We start from the raw sequence: 21,356 nt of genomic DNA, 5'->3' as shown, positions 1-21,356 counted from the left end.
ACTGACTCAGCAGGAAGTGCCGTGACAGCCGTGCGCCCTGACATGTTGGGGAATCCCGCCCCCGATTCCCCACCTAGTCAGGCTGGCCTGCCTCAGACGTGCGTGCGTGCGTGTTGGCCGCCCCCCGGGTGGGTTTCTCCTGATGCAAGTCAGCCTGTCTGTGGAGAACCATGGTTTCGCCCTGCTTCTAGTGGAAGCACACCGCCTGGATTCGGTGACCTGTAATGATGGGGAGAAATCACTCACCGGGGGCCTTGTCTGTGGAGTCGGCTTGTCCTCCCCGCGTCAGGGGTCCTCCAGGTCCTTCCACATCCTGAGATGGGCAGGTCCGCGCGGCATGTGTGTAGCACCCCTGCACTGTGTAGCACCCCTGCACCGCAGAGGCTCCCGTCCCGGCTGGTTCCCGCCTCGCAGCCTGAGCTGCGTCGGGCTGGAGAGTTGATGAGCGAGTACAGATGAAGCTGTCTGGGGGTGTGTTTAGAAGTGTGGTCACGTTTTGGTGACCAGAAGTGCATCGCCCTGTGGTAAAACCGGGTGCACGAGGAGGAGAGACGAATGAGCTTCGGTGCGCGAGCGCTCTGCGTGAAGGCCAGCCGATCGCCTGGCCTTGGTGCTGCCCGGCCCGCGCCCACATCACATCACCTTCACTGTCCTCCTGGACTGCTCGGTGGGGTATGAGAGGCAGCTTTCATTAGAAGTCTCGAGCCGTGGTCCGGAGGTGGCACAGTGGGTAAAGCTGTGGTCTCTTAAGCATGAGGTTCTGAGTTCAGTCCCCGGCAGCACATGTAGCAGAGTGACATCTGGTTCTCTCTCCGCCTGTCTTTCTCACTAATAAATAAAATATTTTTAAAAAGGCTCGGGAGTCGGGCCGTAGCGCAGCGGGTTAAGCGCAGGTGGCGCAAAGTGCAAGGACTGGCATAAGGATCCCAGTTCAAGCCCCCAGCTCCCCACCTGCAAGGGCATCCCTTCACAGGCGGTGAAGCAGGTCTGCAGGTGTCTATCTCCCTCTCTGTCTTCCCCTCCTCTCTCCATGTCTCTCTATCCTACCCAATAACAATAATATCAATAACAACAATAATAACTACAACAAGGGCAACAAAAAATAAATAAAAAGTCTCGAACCAGGGTCGGGCGGTAGCGCAGCGGGTTAAGCGCAGGTGGCACAAAACGCAAGGACCAGTACAAGGATCCTAGTTCAAGCCCCCAGGCTCCCCACCTGCGGGGTGGGGGCAGTCACTTCACAGGTGGTGAAGCAGGTCTGCAGGTGTCTGTCTTTCCCCCTCTGTCTTCCCCCCTCTCCATTTCGCTGTCCTATCCGACAGTGACGTCAATGGCAATAATAATAGTAACGACAACAACAAGGGCAACAAAATGGAAAAAAGATGGCCTCCAGGAGCAGTGGATTTATGGTGCAGGCACCGAGCCCCAGCAATAACCCTGGAGACAAAAAAAAAAAAAAAGAAAGAAAGAAGTGCCTTCTCCCTAGAAGGTTTAGAATACAGAAATCATCTGAGATTAGTTTCTTGATAATTCTTTTATTTGAAGTATTTTTTTCACTTTTGAGATGCTTTTTAAAAAAATGTATGAATAGGAAGCTTGTTAGAGCTGCAGTAGAGTGTGGCTTGAATTTCTTTGCATGTTTTCAAAACGGCAGCTATGGATCTAGCAATTGACGGGTCCTCTTTAAAATATATGTGCTTTGGGGAGTTGGGCGGTGGCGCAGAGGGTTAAGGATCCCGGTTTGAGGCCCCGGCTCCCCACCTGCAGGGGAGTCGCTTCACAGGCGGTGAAGCAGGTCTGCAGGTATCTACCTTTCTCTCCCCCTCTCTGTCTTCCCCTCCTCTCTCCATTTCTCTCTGTCCTATCCAACAACAATGACAGCAATAACCACAGCAATGTTAAACAACAAGGGCAACAAAGGGGAAAATATTCAAAATGTGTGTGTGTGTGTGTGTGTGTGTGTGTGTGTGTGTGTGTGTGTGTGTGTGTGTGTAAGAAAGCTGGTAGGAATCTGCCTTTTACCCTTCGTGTACTTTGCCTTTTTCATGAGGGTGAGCTTGCAGCCATCCACTGGGCTGTCGCCTGTCTCATGACCAGGATTCTGCAGCCCACCTGACATTCAACCGTGTAAAAAACTAAAGTCTCGTTGCATTTGCTGAGTGATTCAGCTACCTGGGCTCAGGTATATGCTTGGCACTTGAGTCACCGGAGGCTCACCCCTGAGTCAGGTGGAGTAAGGCTGTCGGCTGGTGAGGCATCAGGAGGAAGGTGCCAGGGGTGGGGTAGCCAGCACCGCTGCGGCCTGGAGCAGGAGCTGGGTGCTGACTGCGGCCCAGGGTGGGGGGTGGGTGCTGGGTGCTGCCCGGGGCCCGGAGCAGGAGCTGGGCGCTGACTGCGGCCCAGGGTGGGGGGTGGGTGCTGGGTGCTGCCCGGGGCCCGGAGCAGGAGCTGGGTGCTGACTGCGGCCCAGGGTGGGGGGTGGGTGCTGGGTGCTGCCCGGGGCCCGGAGCAGGAGCTGGGTGCTGACTGCGGCCCAGGGTGGGAGCTGGGTGCTGGGTGCTGACCGGGGCCCGGAGCAGGAGCTGGGTGCTGACTGCGGCCCAGGGTGGGGGGTGGGTGCTGGGTGCTGCCCGGGGCCCGGAGCAGGAGCTGGGTGTTGACTGCGGCCCAGGGTGGGGGGTGGGTGCTGGGTGCTGCCCGGGGCCCGGAGCAGGAGCTGGGTGCTGACTGCGGCCCAGGGTGGGAGCTGGGTGCTGGGTGCTGCCCGGGGCCCGGAGCAGGAGCTGGGTGCTGACTGCGGCCCAGGGTGGGAGCTGGGTGCTGGGTGCTGACCGGGGCCCGGAGCAGGTGCTGGGTGTTGACTGCGGCCCAGGGTGGGGGGTGGGTGCTGGGTGCTGCCCGGGGCCCGGAGCAGGAGCTGGGTGCTGACTGCGGCCCAGGGTGGGGGGTGGGTGCTGGGTGCTGCCCGGGGCCGGAGCAGGAGCTGGGCGCTGACTGCGGCCCAGGGTGGGGGGTGGGTGCTGGGTGCTGCCCGGGGCCCAGAGCAGGAGCTGGGTGCTGACTGCGGCCCAGGGTGGGAGCTGGGTGCTGGGTGCTGCCCGGGGCCCGGAGCAGGAGCTGGGTGCTGACTGCGGCCCAGGGTGGGGGGTGGGTGCTGGGTGCTGGGTGCTGACCGGGGCCCGGAGCAGGAGCTGGGTGCTGACTGCGGCCCAGGGTGGGAGCTGGGTACTGGGTGCTGGGTGCTGCCCGGGGCCCGGAGCAGGAGCTGGGTGCTGACTGCGGCCCAGGGTGGGAGCTGGGTGCTGGGTGCTGGGTGCTGCCCGGGGTCTGGAGCAGGAGCTGGGTGCTGACTGCGGCCCAGGGTGGGAGCTGGGTGCTGGGTGCTGCCGGGGCCCGGAGCAGGAGCTGGGTGCTGACTGTGGCCCAGGGTGGGGGGTGGGTGCTGGGTGTTGGGTGCTGGGTGCTGCCCGGGGCCCGGAGCAGGAGCTGGGTGCTGACTGCGGCCCAGGGTGGGGGGTGGGTGCTGGGTGCTGACCGGGGCCCGGAGCAGGAGCTGGGTGCTGACTGCGGCCCAGGGTGGGGGGTGGGTGCTGGGTGCTGACCGGGGCCCGGAGCAGGAGCTGGGTGCTGACTGCGGCCCAGGGTGGGAGCTGGGTGCTGGGTGCTGGGTGCTGCCCGGGGCCCGGAGCAGGAGCTGGGTGCTGACTGCGGCCCAGGGTGGGAGCTGGGTGCTGGGTGCTGCCCGGGGCCCGGAGCACGAGCTGGGTGCTGACTGCGGCCCAGGGTGGGGGGTGGGTGCTGGGTGTTGGGTGCTGGGTGCTGCCCGGGGCCCGGAGCAGGAGCTGGGTGCTGACTGCGGCCCAGGGTGGGGGGTGGGTGCTGGGTGCTGGGTGCTGCCCGGGGCCGGGGCCGAGCCTGCAGGGCCCCTGCTGCTCCCGGGGTGCCAGGCGCTACAGCCTTTGCTGCCCGACCTCGCTGGCCGCGGCCGGGGGTCTCCAGGCTCAGCCCGGTGGCGGCGGACACCCGAGCGCCCATGGCGGCCGCGGGGCTGCGGGGCTCGGCGGCTGGACGGCTCCTCCGCAAAGGTCGTTCAGCTGTCATCCCCGGCTCATTCGCCGACAGCGATCCCTGCAGTGGGTCAGGCTCTGCGGACGCTGCCAGGGCGCGGGACGAGCCGCCGGCGGTCACGGAGGGCTTCCTGGAGGAGGGGCCGGGGCGTCCGAGGGGGCAGAGGCGCGGGGCCCCACTCAGCCGGCCCTCGCAGTCCCCCCGCCCGGGGCGCCCTCTGCCGGCGGGGAGCCGCGGGGCGCGAGCTCAGGGGGCGGAGCCAGGCACGCGCGCGGCCGCGATTGGGCGGCGGCGCCGAGGGAGCCGCGCCGCGGGCGCCGATTGGCCAGCAGGTGGTGCGCGTGCGGGGCGGGGGCGGGGCGGGGGCGCGCGGGCGCGCGGGTCTCGAGGCGAAGCTGCGGCGCGGGGCCTCCAGGCGGCGGGTGAGTGGCGCGGGCGGCGCGGGCGGCGCGGGGACGGACACCTGGGCTCCTCCGTCTTCAGCCCGCTGTCGGCCGGCGCTGCTCCTCGCCTTCTCTCGGGGCGTCCGTCTGTCGGGGCGTCCGTCTGTCGGGGTGCCCGTTGTCGGGGCGTCCGTCTGTCGGGGTGTCCGTCTGTTAGGATGTCCGTCAGGGTGTCCGTCTGTTCGGGTGCCGGTTTCTCAGTCAGGGTGCCCGTCTGTCCGGATGTCTGTCTGTCGGGGTGTCCGTCTGTCAGGGTGCGGTTCTGTCGGTGTCTGCCGGTCAGTCAGGATGCCGGTCTGTCAGGGTGTCTGTCACAGTGAGAGCAGGAATGACACCCTGAGAGGCGTGAGCCTTGGGCCCCTCAGTGCTGACTCGGCCCCTCAGTGCTGGACGCGGCCCCCTCAGTGCTGACTCGGCCCCTCAGTGCTGGATGTGGCCCCTCAGTGCTGGATGTGGCCCCTCAGTGCTGACTCGGCCCCTCAGTGCTGGACGCGGCCCCCTCAGTGCTGGATGTGGCCCCTCAGTGCTGAATCGGCCCCTCAGTGCTGGACGCGGCCCCTCAGTGCTGACTCGTCCCCCTCAGTGCTGACTCGGCCCCTCAGTGCTGGACGCGGCCCCTCAGTGCTGGATGTGGCCCCTCAGTGCTGACTCGGCCCCTCAGTGCTGACTCGGCCCCTCAGTGCTGGACGCGGCCCCCTCAGTGCTGACTCGGCCCCTCAGTGCTGGACGCGGCCCCTCAGTGCTGGATGTGGCCCCTCAGTGCTGGATGTGGCCCCTCAGTGCTGACTCGGCCCCTCAGTGCTGGACGCGGCCCCTCAGTGCTGACTCGTCCCCCTCAGTGCTGACTCGGCCCCTCAGTGCTGGACGCGGCCCCTCAGTGCTGGATGTGGCCCCTCAGTGCTGACTCGGCCCCTCAGTGCTGACTCGGCCCCTCAGTGCTGGACGCGGCCCCCTCAGTGCTGACTCGGCCCCTCAGTGCTGGACGCGGCCCCTCAGTGCTGGATGTGGCCCCTCAGTGCTGGATGTGGCCCCTCAGTGCTGGATGTGGTCCCTCAGTGCTGGACGCGGCCCCCTCAGTGCTGGGTGTGGCCCCTCAGTGCTGGATGTGGCCCCTCAGTGCTGACTCGGCCCCTCAGTGCTGACGCGACTCCTCAGTGCTGGACGGGCCTCTCAGGGTCCTGGGAGGTGTCCCTGTACTGACAACACCGCTCCTCGCCGCTCCACTGCACTCTCCATATGGCCCAGGGTCTGAATGTTCTGTGCCCCCTGACTTGCATGCGCCCCAGGACTGAGCCTTGTGCTGCTCCCCTGGGGCGCTGGAAATGTCTGGGGAGAGGCAGGCGAGGGACCCTCGAGACGCTTGCTGTTTCTGCCAGGGAGCAGCTGAGTGACTCAGACAAGGAGCCTCAGCCTCGCAGACCTGCCTACCCACAGGGTGGCACCTGGGCAACCAGGGAGCGGGAGGGCTCCTCTGTGCCGCCGACCCGAATGGCAGGGGGTCTGTGGGGTCTGTGGGTGGTGGGCACAGTGCTTGGCAAGGAGGCAGTAGAGAGAGGCTTTGCTGCTCACATCAGCTGCTTCCTGACCCTCTGGGGCAGGTCGGACCCGCCAGACTCAAAGAGAAGCAGCCCTGAGCAGGGTACTGCCATGGCCCACGTCAAGTGACCCCGGAGTGAGGTGGGCATCGCAGAACCCACCCCTTATATATACTGTGTGGCCTTGGGCGACGAAGTCAGCCCTCCTCCAGCCACCTTCGGCCATGTCTGGAGTTGAGTTGGGGTGTATCCAGGCCTCCCAAGGGTGCTGGAGGGTGGGCACAACCCAGCTGTGGTGTAGCCTGGCACAGGGTTTCTGTCTTGGACCCTTGAGGCAAGCCAACCTGCCCAGCTCTGCCTCCAAATGGGAACACCTCAGAGGAACATGAAAGAAATATGTCCCCATAGAAAGAAAGAAGAAATGAGTCCCTCTATGAACAAACAAAAAAGAAGAAATGTGTCCCCCTAGGAAGGTGCTGGCCCCAAGCCAAACTCCTAGACAAAACCTGAGAAAAAACAGGTCTGGCCCAGAGATACATGGGGAAGTCAGGGATGTAGCTTACTGGGATAGCATATACCTACCTCACATGTATGAGACCTGGGTTCAATCCCTAACACCTTGGACGAGAGAGAGAGAGAGAGAGAGGGAGAACAGAGTGGAAAGGTGAGGGGTGGATTCACTGAGATAGTAGATGTCTGTGCCCAAAGCTGGTGAGCAGGTCTGTTTCCAGAGTTAGAGTGAGTTCGAGCCTCTGGGCTGCTGCTGCTGCTGCCGTTAAGACTTTAATTATGTATTATGGCGATGGGAGGGGAGAGAGAACCAAATATCACTGTGGTACATGTGCTGCCAGGGACTGAACTCAGGACCTCATGCTTGAGAGCCCGGTGCTTTATTCATTGTGTCACCTCCCAGACCATTGGGCGGTTTCTAATTTTGGGTCTAGGGCTGAAAGTGATTATATTTCTCGGGCCTGGGAGGGGCAGAGGAAGAGGCAGACTCCACCCCTACCACCTGAACTCAGTGGTGTCCCCATGAAAGCTGCGACAAAGGCTCTGGAGGGAGAGGGAGGCGACACAGTAGTCCTGTGGACAAAGGCTCTCAAGGGAGGACACGGTGGTCCCACCGTGTGAGCGGGTGAGTGTGTGATGTGTGATACCCCCTGGCTCCTTCCCTCCTACACTGCGTGCCGGGCTGGGCTGGGCTGGGGTGGTTGGGGGGTGGAATGTGCTCCTCGACCCTCCCTCCACTTCATCTTCCTTTCTCCTTTTGTCTTTCTTCTAAATGCTCTCTCCTCCCACTTTTGCCTCTGCCTTCATTCTTCATCCCTTCCCCCCCCCCCCCCCCCCGCCTCCTCCCTTTCTCCTTTGAGTTTTGGTTCTTTGCCTGACTGCAGAGGGTCCCAGCATGGAGTTGAAAGGTGAGGTCACTAGATGCCCCCATCTCCAGACCTGGAGTGGGGCCATGTCACTCTGGCACATGTTCTACACCAGACTCTGCTTTACTAAGTACAGCATGTCAGGGTGAGGCAGGGTCCCGCATGTCAGGGTGAGTCAGGGTCCCACTCAGAGATGCCTAGAAAAACAGCAGGGGAAGAGCACAGGCTTCTGGGGGACTGTGCAGTCTTCATGGTCTCATTCCGTGCTGGTGGCTCATTGAAAGCAGCAGCTAGCTGCGGGCACCCTCACCTGGGCCTCACCTGCAGGCACCCTCACCTGGGTCTGGGCCAAAGGTTATCAGCAGGCAGGCAGGCAGGCACAGGCATTCCTGGACTCCTGGCACTGAGTCTCAGGTCCAAAGCCCCCAGCCACCCTCTCTGAAGACTCCTGAAGGGGTAGACATGGGCCCATTCCCCCAGTGCCTGTCTGAATCCTGCTCCCTCTGGCAGGACTGGCCCCCAGGCAGGGCCTTCCCTCACGGACAGTGGTGAGACCTTACTCCCAAGCTCCCTTCTGGCCAGTCAGCGTGTGGGACACAAACAGAGTCCAAGCTAGCCTCAGAAAGACTGAGAGAGCTGGGTCCCGACTCCCATCATGCCTCTCCTCCAAGTCCCCTTAAATCAGCTGTGATCCTGAGCTCTGGCGGGGGGTGGGGCTGGGGGACAGGAGGAGGCCCTCTGCCCTTGAGAACAGTCAGGTAGGGAAGGGTCTTTCTCTGGTACCAGGGGACCTGGGAGAGGAGTCCCAGGAAAAACAGCCTGGTCTGAGCTGGGGGGCGGGGTGGGGACAATCGCCCGCATTGCCTCTGACTCTGCATCAGGGCGTTCACTGCCTGAGTGGATTTTGCACACCAGGGACGTCTGGTAGCTCTGGCTAGTTCTCACAGCACCTGAGAGACCACAGGGCTGCCCACTGTCCACAGGGCAGAGCCCAAGGGGCACCTTAGAGAAAAGCCCCTCTAAGAGGGGCTGGGACGTGGCTTTCTCAACAGGATGCCCTCTTGACTGAGTGTAGGGATCTGGGCCGTGTCCCTGGCCACCACAGGGGGACACCTGCCCGAGGAGTCTTCACGAGCACTGGAGCCAGGCTTTGCTCTCTCCTGCTCTGTCTCTCTTTCGTGGTGTCTCTCACTATGTAAACAGAAAAATACATTAAAAGAGTTCCCCAACACACCCAGTAGAGCACACGTTACCAAGCACAAGGTCCTGGGTTCAAGCCCCTGGTTCCCACATGCAGGGCAGAAACTTTACAAGTGGTGAAACAGGGCTGCAGGTATCTCTCCCCCTCTCTGTCTCCCCTTTCCCTCTCAATTTATCTCTGCCTTTCTAGTAAATAAATAAATGATGATGCCACCAGGAGTGGAGGAATTATGAAAGGTAGAGCCCCTAGTGGCAAAAAAGAAAAAGAGTTGTTTGTTTCATGAGAGACCATATGCAACATCAGGGATCAAACCCAGGACCTCATACATGCAAGGTGCTGTTGCTCAACCCACTGGGCCACCTCCCCCAGCCACTCAGTGGGTCACTGAAGCTGGTCCCAAGCTGGCCTCCAGACTGTCTTCACTGCTGTCACATGCCCCTCTTCTTGGTGGTTCCCTCTCCTGGCACAACATGTCACATGCTCACACCCACGACTTCCCTTCTCAGGGCACAGTGGTGCCAGTGTTTGGCCAGGGCATGTACTGTCTCATGTTCTTTCCCCCAGACCTTGACCCCCGAGAGGTCTGCCCAGCTTCCGTCTCCTGCGGCTTCATTTTACACCCTCTTCTCTACGTCAGCACCCTGGAACTAGTCCACAGCTGATCTGTTATTCTGCTTGCTGTCTCCTCCCTCCTGAGAATGGCGGCTCTATGAGGGCAGGTGGACGTCCTCAGTGCTGCCAGTGTCAGAGCAGCGGTTGGCACACAGCACAAGCTTGGTCAGGACGTGTCTGTTGAGAGGGTTTGGTGTCCACTGCGGCTTGGCTACCTGGAACCTGTTGTTTTCGACAGGTTATGTTGTTTTCAATGGGCTGGCTTCGCGGGCAGGTAACAGACGACCAGGGACTCATGGTTGAGCTGTAGGCAGTATCTCTTTATTCATTCAGGACGCAGCCCAATCTAAGACAAGCTAAGCTAAACTCAAGGTACTGTAAAACTCACAATGCTGTCTTTATATATACTTGCCAAGTAGGGTGGAAACAGGATGTGACATAGAGAGGGTGGAGAGAAAAGTGACTGGTGAAAATCAGAGTGTGACAAGGAGGGGATCAGGGTGTGACAAGGAAGGGGCGGAGCAGGCGAGAATCCTATCACAGAACCACCAATGCCCTGGAGGGAGGGTGGTACTTGTTAACAGTGGTTATGTAAATAGTATGAAGTGGTTATGTAAATAGAATAGTGTTAAGCAGGGGGGATTTAAACCAAATGAAACAGATGGAGTCTCATGCATACCAACAATTCCCCCTTTCTTTTTAACTAATGGCCATTGTGGGGTGAACAGAAACCTATATTGTATAGGCGTTTTCAAAAGAACTGGCATAAGACATGGGAAACAAAATAGGCGAGCAGCAATAACCAGTGTGATGCCAAGGGGAGCTTTTCTTGCCTCAAAGGGCAAGGCCTAGCAGGCAAAAGGGCATTTCTTGCCTCTGGGAACACTTCATGCCTCTGGGGCATCTCTTGCCTCAAAGGGCATTTCCTGCCTCTGTGGGCATCTCTTGCCTCTTGGGGCGCTTCATGCCTCTGTGGGCATAACCTAATAAGGAGGGGGAATTTTCTGCCTCTGGGGCAGAGCCTGCAGGCGAGGGAACATGGTCTATAAAGTCTCAAGGCAATTGGCTGAAGTTAGTCTTTGAGAAACACAGCAGCGTGTACCAGTAAGTCCGATGGAGGTGTCAGTCCAAAGTAGCTGACCACAGAAGAAAATGCCAGAGGATGAAATGCTGCACGTCTGTCTCGATGGGGAATGTCGGCCACCAGAATTCTGCTTTTCTGTAGAGAGTGAGCTTTGGAGTCTGTGAATCTGTTTCTTCAGGTCGTGCCAGGTCTCATAATTGGTTTCCGGGGGTGTGTTGTAATCATTCCATCTTGTGGGCGATGTCAGAGAACAGGGGTCCAAATGGATTTCCAGAAATTCCATTTGAGTGGATGCTTTTTCATGTGAAGACTTTGAGAGCTGAAATTCACTTAACTTGTCAAACAAAACTTGTAGCAGATTAGAAGTTTACTATAATTGATAACTCCATTATAATTGGAAGTCCTTTCTAGTATGATTTTAAGGTTGTTTAAACAGTTGAAACTCAATAAAATGTGGAAAGGTAAACAGAAGAACCACGGTTAAAAGCCTCAGGCATGAGAATAATTAACATAATCATCGCACTATCTGCCCCACCCATAACTCATACAGTTTTCAGGATTAAACGTTTCAGATTCATGTCAAGACGTAAAAGAGAAATCAAAGGAGGGAAAAAACAATTTTTTGGATTGTTTCTGGATGTCTCTAGAAATCATGGCTGTGTCCAGCATTTTTTTTAAGTCGTCAAACAAAAATTCAGTCATTCAAATCATTCTCTTATGAAACGCAACTTGAACCAGATTATCAAGATCTCACCATGTAGGATTAAGAGTCCCCGGAGGGCGTCCTAGTCCAAAAAGTTCCTTGAAATTCCATTTAGGGTGTTTCTGACTGTTCTTGCTGGATTGCTTCAGGCACCCATTTTTAAAAGCGTCTTCCCATTGAAGAATCCAATCAGGAGAGTAGAACTAACCACGTGTCTCCATACTTGGGAACTGCCAGGGTACTCGAGAATGTTCTTCAAATTAGAGTAGTCCTTCTCCACGGGAAATATTCGAGAAGAAGTCCAGAAAGTTCCAGGGGAAACCCCCATGCATATCCCAAGGTCTACGATCACAGTCATAAAGAACCAAACTGTGGCCCGGAGCAAAATGTAGTCCTTTTCCTCAGGAAACATGGGAGAGGGAATCCAGAAAGTCCAAGGAGAAATCTCCGTGCATCTCCCAAGCTCTATGATCCCGGTCATAAGAAACCAAAGTTCCCGGTCAGGGAACCGAAATGTGGCCCAGAGTAAAATGTTCCAGAGACAGACTAACTGTCTCATGATGAAACAGTAGAGGCTTTGGCAAACCTCTTCATAAGTAGAAAGACAACCCATGGTGGATGGGTAGCCAAGTTTACTTATCTGGACGATGGGTGGGTAGGGTCCCGCGTTGATGCCGGTCCATGTTTCAGGGCTTATTTCAGTCCCTGTTCAGGCGCCATATGTTGTTTTCGACAGGTTATGTTGTTTTCAATGGGCTGGCTTCACGGGCGGGTAACAGACGACCAGGGACTCATGGTTGAGCTGTAGGCAGTATCTCTTTATTCATGCAGGACGCAGCACAATCTAAGACAAGCTAAGCTAAACTCAAGGTACTGTAAAACTCACAATGCTGTCTTTATATATACTTGCCAAGTAGGGTGGAAACAGGATGTGACATAGAGAGGGTAGAGAGAAAAGTGACTGGTGGAAATCAGAGTGTGACAAGGAGGGGATCAGGGTGTGACAAGGAGGGGGCGGAGCAGGCGAGAATCCTATCACAGAACCACCAATGCCCTGGAGGGAGGGTGGTACTTGTTAACAGTGGTTATGTAAATAGAATGAAGTGGTTATGTAAATAGAATAGTGTTAAGCAGGGGGGATTTAAACCAAATGAAACAGAAGGAGTCTCATGCATACCAACAGGAACCAACCCTTCCCTCGCTCTCTGCAGACTTCTCTCCTGTGGGCCTGAGCGTGGGTGCCCTGGGGACCATGCAGAAGGCTGGGGCAGGGGGGCGGAGGGCCTCAGACTGTGGCCCTGCCCCTCTCCGTCCTCGGTGCATCACCAAGTTTGCCCAGGTGGGTGGGGCCTGTGGCGGGTGGTGACTGGGGGTGGGCAGCAGGCCCTGGAAGAGCCTTGGGGCGGGGGTGGGGGGGATGGGGGGGTGTCTATTTCCAGAGCAGGCTTTGCAGTGTGTGGCTTCACAGACAGAAGATGGGAGGGACCTCAGAGAGACTGAGAGATGTGACTGGGCCACCTGTGGGCATGGGGACTCTGAGTACAGTGCTCTGTTACTGTCCACAATTTGTCCAATGGAGCAGAAAGTGTGCTTGTGGGGTGGCAGAATGGCCTTGGAGCGTGGGGCCAGGAACCACAGATCTGATTCCTGGCCTCTTTCCCACCCCACCTCACCCCCAAGCAGTACATGGGCTCCTTCCCCGTGGACGACATGGACACACAAGAGAGCGTGTGGCAGGTGCAACAGCAGCTGTGGGCGCTGAAGGTAGGCCTGCCCTGGTGACAGCCAGGTTGGAACAGGGCCTCCCAGTCACAGAGGAGGGGCAGATCCAGCCAGGCCCACAGCCAGACTCTCGGAGCTGTGTCCCTGTGGGCCAGCACCCCTCCCTTGGCTAGCGAAAACCACGGAGGAGTCAGTGGAAAGTATGGAGATGGTCATAGCACACCAGCCATGGCCCTGGCGAGGGGGGCTCTGCAGGAGCCGATCATACGCCCCTGGCTTCTGGGGTGTCCTGGCAGGTGGGATGGCGGTGGCAGGGCAGCTGGTGGGGGCTGGCCCTGAGTCATGTCTGCTTCCCACCGACTCTCTTACCAGGACTGTCCCCGACGCCGGGCGGTCATCCTGAAGTTCAGCCTCCAGGGCCTCAAGATCTACAGCGGGGAGGGCGAGGTAGGAGCCGTGCAGGTGCAGGTGAGGGCTGAGTGCAGAGGGGCCCTTCTCCGGCAGGCCCCCTGGCTTTCCAGCACTCAGGGCCTCTGGACTGTCTCCTGCGGCCAAGCTCAGGCAGCATGTTCTCCTGCATGTGCCACACCCCCACCTCCAATAGCTCCCACGAGTCTCCCTGACTCGAGCGTGAGGAATAGCCGGCCCCGTGAGGTTTTACAGGCCTCGGTTCTCTGGGAGATGTGCTCAGTGCTGGCCAGAGGGCTGTGGGCAGATGGCCTCTCGTGGCTGTGGGCTGGGGCATGTCAGACCCTGCACCCCACAACTCCAGGAACCAGCAAGCCCCCAGAGCTGCATAGCACAGGGCCCTGGGGTCAGGGCTGTGCCACTGGATTTGAGGACCTCTCTCTCTTTCTCTCTGTGTGTGTCTCTCTTTCCTTTCTCTCTCTCTCTCTCTCTCTCTCTCACACACACACACACACACACACCCTGCACCTTCTCACAGCAGGTCCTCTACGACCTCTGTCACAGCAGGTCGTAGAGGGCTGTCCTTACCTGCTCAAGTTACAAGGACACTGAGGATTTGAACCTGGACCATTTGACTTGAGAGACTGGGTGTGTAACCCCAAGGTCTACCGCCACTGCTCTGCTCTGTGTCCCTGTGGGCAGGCACGGAATATCCAGCATGCCCCATACCATGAGCACAGGGATCCCAAGATCCCAAGCATCAGTTCAGCAGCAGGAAGCAGGGTGTCTAAAAACCAATGGAAGGGGGCAAAAATTAGTTACCACAGAGGCAGGTGGGTGTGAGCTGGGGCATCTGGGCTGGAGAGCAGGCCCAGGTCCACCAGTGGGTGCATGAGCCCCACGGGCCTGGCAGCTGTGGGGCAGATGCCGAGCTCTCAGCCCTCACTCGGCCTGTGTCCCCAGGTGCTGCTGATGGCACACGCCCTGAGGCGTATCCTGTACTCCACCTGGTGCCCTGCCCAGTGCCAGTTTGCCTTCATGGCCCGGAACCCTCAGAGCCCAGCCAGCAAGCTCTTCTGCCACCTGTTTGTGGGCAGCCAACCTGGCGAGGTACTTGGGATCCCGAGGCTAGAGGGGAGTGTGCTCCAGGGTGCCCCGCTGGCTACCGCGGCTCCTTCTGCGGCTCTGTCCACTGAGGGGTCCACCCAGGCGAGTCAGTGCCCTCAGGTGGGGAGCAGGTCGCGTGCGTGGAGACAGGAGGAGCACGTTGCCAGCCCTGGCCCTTTGCTCATGCTGTTCCCACTGTCTGGAGTGTCCTGGCAGACTCCAGTCAGACCATCAAGGCTCTGCCAGTGTACCCCTGTGGGCCCCCGCCTTTCTGGAGCTCTGTGACATAGCCCAGGTGCCATCACCCATCCAAGTAGACATCAGCGTGACATCCAGTCTAGTGCCTGATCTCAGTAGACGCTGTGCTCACTTCCGGTGCCATTCTGGTGCTCAGCCTGTGGCAAGACAAGTAGGTGGAGTCTGCCAGTCTAAGCCAGGAAGATGATGCAGAGGGCAGAGTTTGCACACCCACGGCTTGGCGGCAGAGGCTAGGCCTGGATCTGCCCAGCCAGCGTTCGTCGTCACTCCGTGTGCTGTGACCTGTGCTGAGTGGCTGCGGGTTGACAGGTGGCTGAGTCCTGGTCCTTAATCTTGGGGAACTTAAGGACCTACATGCTGGCACCGGGACATTGACCTATGCTGGGCCTTTCCTGTGCTCTGTGTCATTAGCGGACGGGGAGGAGGGTGAGAAAACAGGCACAGAGGTCACACTTTGCCCAGAGTCACAGAGCAGCTAAGTGCCAGCGCCAGGCTAGGAATGCAGGCCCTGTGGGCCCAGGAGGCCATCACCTCTCTGACAGGGCGCTAACATGCACAGTGGGAGTGAGAAGCCCTGGGTCGGGCAGGAGGGCATTTGTTGACCCCAGTGCCCAGGCTCCAAGCCTGAGCCTGGAGTAAAGCAGCTGCTCAGATGAGTTGAGTGAGTGGAGGTGCCGGTCGGGAGGCTGTGTGGTGGCCAGCTCCGCTAGGTAAGTTGCTTCCCAGGACAGATGGGGAGGAGCCCCCTGCCAAGGGGCTGCGAGCACCTGTGTGAGTGGCTTGGTGTCTAAGGGGTCTCTCAGGAGACCTCCCTCAGTGGCCCCTTCACCCTCAGGTCCAGATCCTGCACCTGCTACTCTGCCGCTCCTTCCAGCTCGCTTACCTCTTGCAGCACCCTGGAGAGCGGGCACACCCGGGGCCCTGCCTGGGGCCTGCGGGGGATGTGCCCCAGAAGCCTCCTTCCAGCCCCAGGGGGGCTCCTGGCCTAGCACAGGAACCCTCTGGGTGTGACCAGCTCTCCCAGAATGTCCATGCTATGGTCTCCTTCCGGCGGCTGTCAGCAGAGGGGCCCATGGGCAGCGGGGTACGCAGGGACCCGGTGAGGGAATGGGCAGTGGCCAGGGGACGTGGGCAAGGGTCTGGGTGTCTTGCAGGGGTGTATACTGGGTTTCATTGAGGGGGGCTTTGACCTGACACAGCTGGGTTGAGTCTGCTTGCTCTTGTGGGCCCCTCTGGTGCCTTAGAAGGAACTGTCCGAGGTGGAAGGCCGAGGGGGTGCCCGCCACGCCCGACTGGGGAACCCCTACTGCTCTCCCACACTGGTACGGAAGAAAGCCATTCGGAGCAAGGTGATCCGCTCGGGGGCCTACCGCGGCTGTACCTACGAAACCCAGCTGCAGCTGTCTGCTCGGGAGGCCTGTGAGTGGCTGTGTGAGGCTGCGTGAGGCTGCGTGTCTGGGCAAGGTGGCCCTGTATCTCTGAGATGTGTGCCAGTGAGTGAGCGGCCTGTCTCGTCCCAGAAAGTGAGCTTACTTGGGCTTGCACGGGGGAGTGTATCCGTGAAGACGTGGCTAACGGGAGTGTGTGTGTGTGTGTGTGTGTGTGTGTGTGTGTGTGTGTGTGTGTCTTTTGAAGGCGGGCTGTGTGCCCATTGGCAAGAAGGACTTGACCAAGTGGTCCTTTGGGCGTGGCTGGGCTGGACACAGGAGGGGCAGCCTCTCACTCTGATCCCTGTGTGGGCATCCATAGTTCCTGCTGCATGGGATGCGTGGCCTCAGGGTCCTGGTGGGCCCTCATGCCTGGTGGAGACTGAAGGCAGCCTGACAGAGAACATCTGGGCCTTTGCTGGCATCTCCAGGTAGGTGGGCTGCACAGCTTCCTGGGTTGGCAGATGGGTAGGCTGTGGGCATCCCCTCCCTCCTGAACTTCATTACCTGGGACCTCATTTTCCTCAAATGTAATGTGAGGATAACAAACAGCCTTAATTTGGGGACTGTGGAGAGGCTCAGATAAAGTCAGTAAAGCCCCCAGCAGCTAACTGTCACAGGGGGAACAGCTCCCCATCTGTTAGCTGTTTAAAACAGTGGGTTAGGGAGACAGTGCAACATACAGAATTCCCATGTCCGAAGTCCCAAAGGTCCCAGGTTCAATCCACTACACTCTGGCCCCTCTCTCAAAACAAATCAATCAATCTTTGTAAACTCTCCTGGGGGTTGGAGAAATTGGATAATGGTTCTGTAAAAAGACTTTCATGCCTGAAGCACCAAATGTCCGAAATCCAATCCCTAGCACCACCATAAGCCAGAGCTGTGAGGGGTTTTGGTATTAGAATCAATCAATCAAACAGAAAAAACCTCTCTTGACTGAGCATTAAAGAGAACCAGAGGGAGTGCTGACTGACACTACAGACTTCCTGAGTCTGAGGCGTTTGGTGCACACATGAATGGTTCCTGGTCTCAGAACCAAAGTGTTGTTCTGTGTAAATGTTATACTTTAGTACTCCAGACAATCTAAGAAAATCAACAAAAAACTTGTAATATTAAAAATCAAGAGATGTTGTGCAAGGACCCCAGCTCCCTGCAGGGGGAATGCCCGAGAGCACTGAAGTAGGTCTGCAGGTGTCTCTTTTCCTCCCTCCCTTTCTACCTCCTCCCTCCCCTCTCAGTCACTCTGTCCTGTTAAAAAAAAAGAAAAAAAAGAAAAAAAATTAAGGTAAAATGGGTGCTGGGAGAACTGGATTCGTATTGCCAGCACCAAGCTCCAAAGATAACTCTGGTGACAATAACGAAAAATGAGTAAATGAGTCAAGAGACCACAGAAAGATGAAAATAGACTATCATGGCCCAGGAGGTCGCACAGTGGATAAAGAATTGGGTTCTCAAGCATCAGGTCTCAAGTTCAATTCTTTTTTTTTTTTTTACCAGAGCACTCCTCAGCTCTGGCATATGGTGGGGCAGGGAATTGAACTTGGGAATTAGGAGCCTCAGGCATGAGAGTCTCTTTGTATGACCATTATGATATCTACCCCCACACCCCAAGTTCGATTCATGGCATTGTAGGTGCCATAGTGATGTTCTGGCACTCTCTCCTCTTCACCCATTAATAATATTGATAAATTACTAATATATACTATTAATACACTAATAATAAAAATAAAATTTTTGGATGGGGGAGATAGCATAATTATAATGCAAAAAGACAGGAGGGAAAGAGAACCAGAGCATCACTGTGGCACATGTGCTGCCAGGGATTGAACACAGGATTTCATGCCTGAGAGCCTGACACTTTACCCACTGCACCACCTCTGGGGCTCTGACTGAGTCTTGAAGTTGTCAGTAACTAAGGATCCCTTAGAAGATTTTCAGGGAAGCATGATCATGGATAAGGGTGGACAGTCTGGAGTCTCCCCAAAACAACAAATATCCACAACTCTCGATCTTAGCAAACCTCACCAACTACAGCTGAGACATCCGCAGAAGCACTGCAGCCTCAACCAAGCTGCAGATGCCACCATGAAGCCAACCTGACCTCCCTGGGCAGACGCCCTCACCATGTGTCCTGTAGCCTCCCCTCCCCAGAGCCCTGCCCCACTAGGGGAAGAGAGAGACAGGCTGGGGGTGTGGATCCAACAGCCATGTCCAGCAGAGAAGCAATGACAGAAGCCAAACCTCTCACCTGCTGCTCCCCATAGAATTTTGGCCAGGGAGCCGGTGGTAGCACAACGCGTTAAGCGCACATGGCGCAAAGTGCAAGGACCCGGGCAAGGATCCCAGTTGGAGCTCCGGCTCCCCACCTGCAGGAGGGTCTTTTTGTAAGCAGGAAGCAGGTCTGCAGGTGTCTGTCTCTCCTCCTCTCTGTCTTCCCCTCCTCTCTGGATTTCTTTCTCTCAATCCAACAACAGCTATAACAACAATAACAACAACAATGAAAACAAGGGCGGGAGTCGGGTGGTAGCGCAGCGGGTTAAGTGCAGGTGACGCAAGCGCAAGGACCGGCATAAGGATCCCAGTTCAAGCCCCCAGCTCCCCACCTGCAGGGGGTTCGCTTCACAGGGGGTGAAGCAAGTTTGCGGGTGTGTCTTTCTCTCCCCCTCTCTGTCTACCCCTCCTCTCTCCATTTCTCTCTGTCCTATCCAACAATGACATCAATAACAACAATATATATATAAAAAAGGCAACCAAAATGGAAAAAATGGCCTCCACGAGCAGAGGATTTGTGGTGCAGGCACCAAGCCCCAGCAATAACCTTGGAGGCAAGAATTCTGGTCCACACGCCCTGAGGGGTAAAGAACAGGGAAGCTTCCAGTGGAGGGGATGGGACACGGAACCATGGTGGTGGGAACTGTGTGGGATTGTACCCCTCTTACAATTATCCCCCTTACAATCTTGTAAATCAATATTAAATCACTAAAAAAAAATCCAAAACCAAAACTTTCAGAAAGGAAGTCCTTGCTCCAGGGGCCTCTCTGGCAGGGCTGTGCCCCCCATACTGTCATGGATTCCTTGAGGTCCAGCCTTCAGCCTCTGCTCTCTGCCCTCCAGGCCCAGTGCCCTCGCCCTGCTGCGGAGAGACGTGCTGGGGGCCTTCCTGCTGTGGCCCGAACCGGGGCCCGGGGGCCAGTGGTGCCTCTCTGTGCGGACCCAGTGCGGCGTGGTGCCGCACCAAGTGTTCAGGAACCCGGTGGGGCGCTTCTGCGTGGAGGTAAGCCAGCGCCCTGGCCCCGCCCCTCGCCGCTAGCCCCGCCCCGTCTCCTAGCCCCGCCCCTCGCCGCTAGCCCCGCCCCATCTCCTAGCCCCGCCCTCGACACTAGCCCCGCCCCGTCTCCTAGCCCCGCCCCCGCCTCTGACCCCGCCCCGTCTCCTAGCCCCGCCCCCGCCTCTAACCCCCGTCTCCAGGCCCCACCCTCGCCGCTAGCCCCGCCCCCAAGCCTGCTCCTGATCCTACCTCCTCATCGAAGGCTTTGGTCTCTTTGCATGACCATTATTCTGTCTACCACCGCCCCCTCATCTTCCTCTAGTCCTGGCATTTAAGTCTCTCTTTCCTGCGCCCCACCCCACTTTTTCTCAAGAAGAAAGCTGACTCAGAGAGGGCGGGAGGAGTGTGTTGCCTAAGTCACACAGCCTGAGTCTGACCCGGCTGCTGACCCGGCAGCGGTGGAGCCTTGAGATGCACTGAATGCCTCAGCCCTGTCCAGGCTGGGAGGAGCAGGGGAAGAGGTGGTGTCCGCTCTGATGTGTGCAGGACACTGACCCTCAGTCCCCTCTGAGGGTGTGCGTGGTAGGCACCTGGCGTGGGCATGGGGCAGGGACACCTGGAGCTAACGCCGTTTCCCCCCAGCACCTGCCAGCCGAGTTCCCCAGCCTGGAGGCCCTGGTGGAGCACCACGCGGGCACAGAACGCAGCCTCTTCTGTTCCCTCGACATGGGCCGCCTGAACCCAGGCTATGAGGAGCAGGACTCTGGGCCTGAGGGCAGGCCTCCCTGGACACTCCGGCCCCTCAGCCACGCCAAGTCTGAGGCAGAACTGCAGGGCCTGGGCTAGGAGGCTGGGTGCCGCGCCTGCAGACCCCATCTCGCCCAGCTCCTGAGCCCCAGCAGACATTGTGTTCTCCTACTGCACTGCTCGGCATTTCCGTCCAGTCACCCTACCCGTTGGACCGTATTCCCGTCGCCCCCTGCCTGCGTGTGCGCGGACTCCTCAGACGGGCAGCAGGCCTGCAGGCGAGGGCTGCAGATAGTCACGGCTTCTGTGAACTCTGTGGCTTTGGCTGCTTGGTTTCTGGCTCTGCTCTGCTCTTAGGAGAAGGCTTTCCAAGCTTGCAGGAAGGTTGTTTGCAACAGAGACGGAGCCCTCTCCTTAGGAGGCCCAGCCTCGGGGCCGTGACTGGGCGTCTGCAGAGGTCTCCTGGTCAAGGAAACCAGACACACATGTGGGGAAGAGGTGTTTGGGGGGCAGTTTCCCTCGGTGAGAGCAGAGAGCTCGTGAGCTTGGCTTCTGAGGCCAAGCTTCCAGGGCAGTTCCTTTCGTGTGGCGGTGACGATAGCTGTCAAGGCCAGTCCCCGGTCTAGCTCCATTGGGGTGTGAACCAGGCAGAACCACAGAGAGAGTGGGTGTGGGCCCTGCCTCAGGCACTCGGGCACCAGCAGCTAGGGGAGGGCTTGGGGCTGGTCTTCACTCCAGAGGGTGGCCCAGCAGTCACCACAGCCACAAGCTTCCCCGCGGGCTGCTGAGGTGCCTGGCTCCGGGCCAGCCTTCCTCCCTGAGGCAGAGCCTGGTCACGTCTGGAGGCTGCCCCATCTCCACCTGGGAGTAGGAGTCAGAGGAGACACCTGACTCCTGGGATGCGAGCAGAGGCCTCCTTGGGAGTTCAGGCCTGCTGTCCCCCACCTGACAGGTCCACCCCTCAGGAAGCAGTTGGTTAGGTGTCCTGACGGCGCTGGTTTCATACTGAGTGTCGTGGGGACCCGGGACTCAGCCACTTGGCCAGAGCCTGTCTTCCTGGCAAAGCCCTGGCCGCGGGCAGGATGCTATATGGGACCCTGGCCGGGAACACACTCCAGAGGCTGCAGCGACTGGGTTTGCAGAGACCTTAACGGGGTGTTGAGATGCTCCCGCAAGCCGGCGACCCACGGCAGGTCTTTTCTGCAGCCAGTCGCCCCTGCTTAGCCCTGCTCGCCACTGCGTGACCTCGACCAGTAAAGCGCCTTCCTCACAAGTGTCCGGTCAGACTTTCTGCAGAAAGAAGGTGGGGCATGGGCCACCTCGCCTGCTTTTTGTTCACACAGACACCTGCAGCCAGTGCTGTCGGGAGCCGGTGATCGGTTGGTCAGGGTGCCTGG

General features: G+C 58.3%; 2 protein-coding genes across 9 annotated transcripts in view; both read left to right on the top strand.

The window, feature by feature from the left end:
- Positions 1-4,418: 4,418 nt before the first annotated feature.
- SH2D5 (SH2 domain containing 5) lies at positions 4,419-21,232 on the top strand. 8 transcript variants are annotated; one of them, XM_060200907.1, is made up of 10 exons: positions 4,419-4,490; positions 12,234-12,361; positions 12,706-12,786; positions 13,117-13,191; positions 14,116-14,262; positions 15,353-15,601; positions 15,762-15,936; positions 16,267-16,375; positions 19,059-19,218; positions 19,855-21,232. In XM_060200907.1, the coding sequence occupies exons 2-10, from the start codon at positions 12,275-12,277 to the stop codon at positions 20,056-20,058; spliced, it is 1,287 nt and encodes a 428-aa protein (XP_060056890.1). In that variant the 5' UTR covers positions 4,419-4,490; positions 12,234-12,274; the 3' UTR covers positions 20,059-21,232. The 8 variants fall into 8 exon arrangements, with proteins under 8 accessions (XP_060056890.1, XP_060056887.1, XP_060056884.1 ...); XM_060200904.1 differs by having other exon boundaries at positions 15,353-15,616; XM_060200901.1 differs by having other exon boundaries at positions 12,703-12,786; positions 15,353-15,616.
- Positions 4,453-21,356, top strand: part of MUL1 (mitochondrial E3 ubiquitin protein ligase 1) — a 190,846-nt gene continuing 173,942 nt past the window's right edge. Inside the window, exon 1 of the mRNA XM_060200911.1 lies at positions 4,453-4,457. The gene's annotated coding sequence lies outside the window, so the exon portion shown is untranslated. The remainder of the gene's footprint in view (positions 4,458-21,356) is intronic.

The sequence above is a fragment of the Erinaceus europaeus genome, chromosome 11, assembly GCF_950295315.1.
Source record: "Erinaceus europaeus chromosome 11, mEriEur2.1, whole genome shotgun sequence".
NCBI classification, from domain to species: domain Eukaryota; kingdom Metazoa; phylum Chordata; class Mammalia; order Eulipotyphla; family Erinaceidae; genus Erinaceus; species Erinaceus europaeus.
The sequence above is the reverse complement of the archived record's forward strand: the minus strand, read 5'-3'. Positions and strand labels throughout refer to the sequence as shown.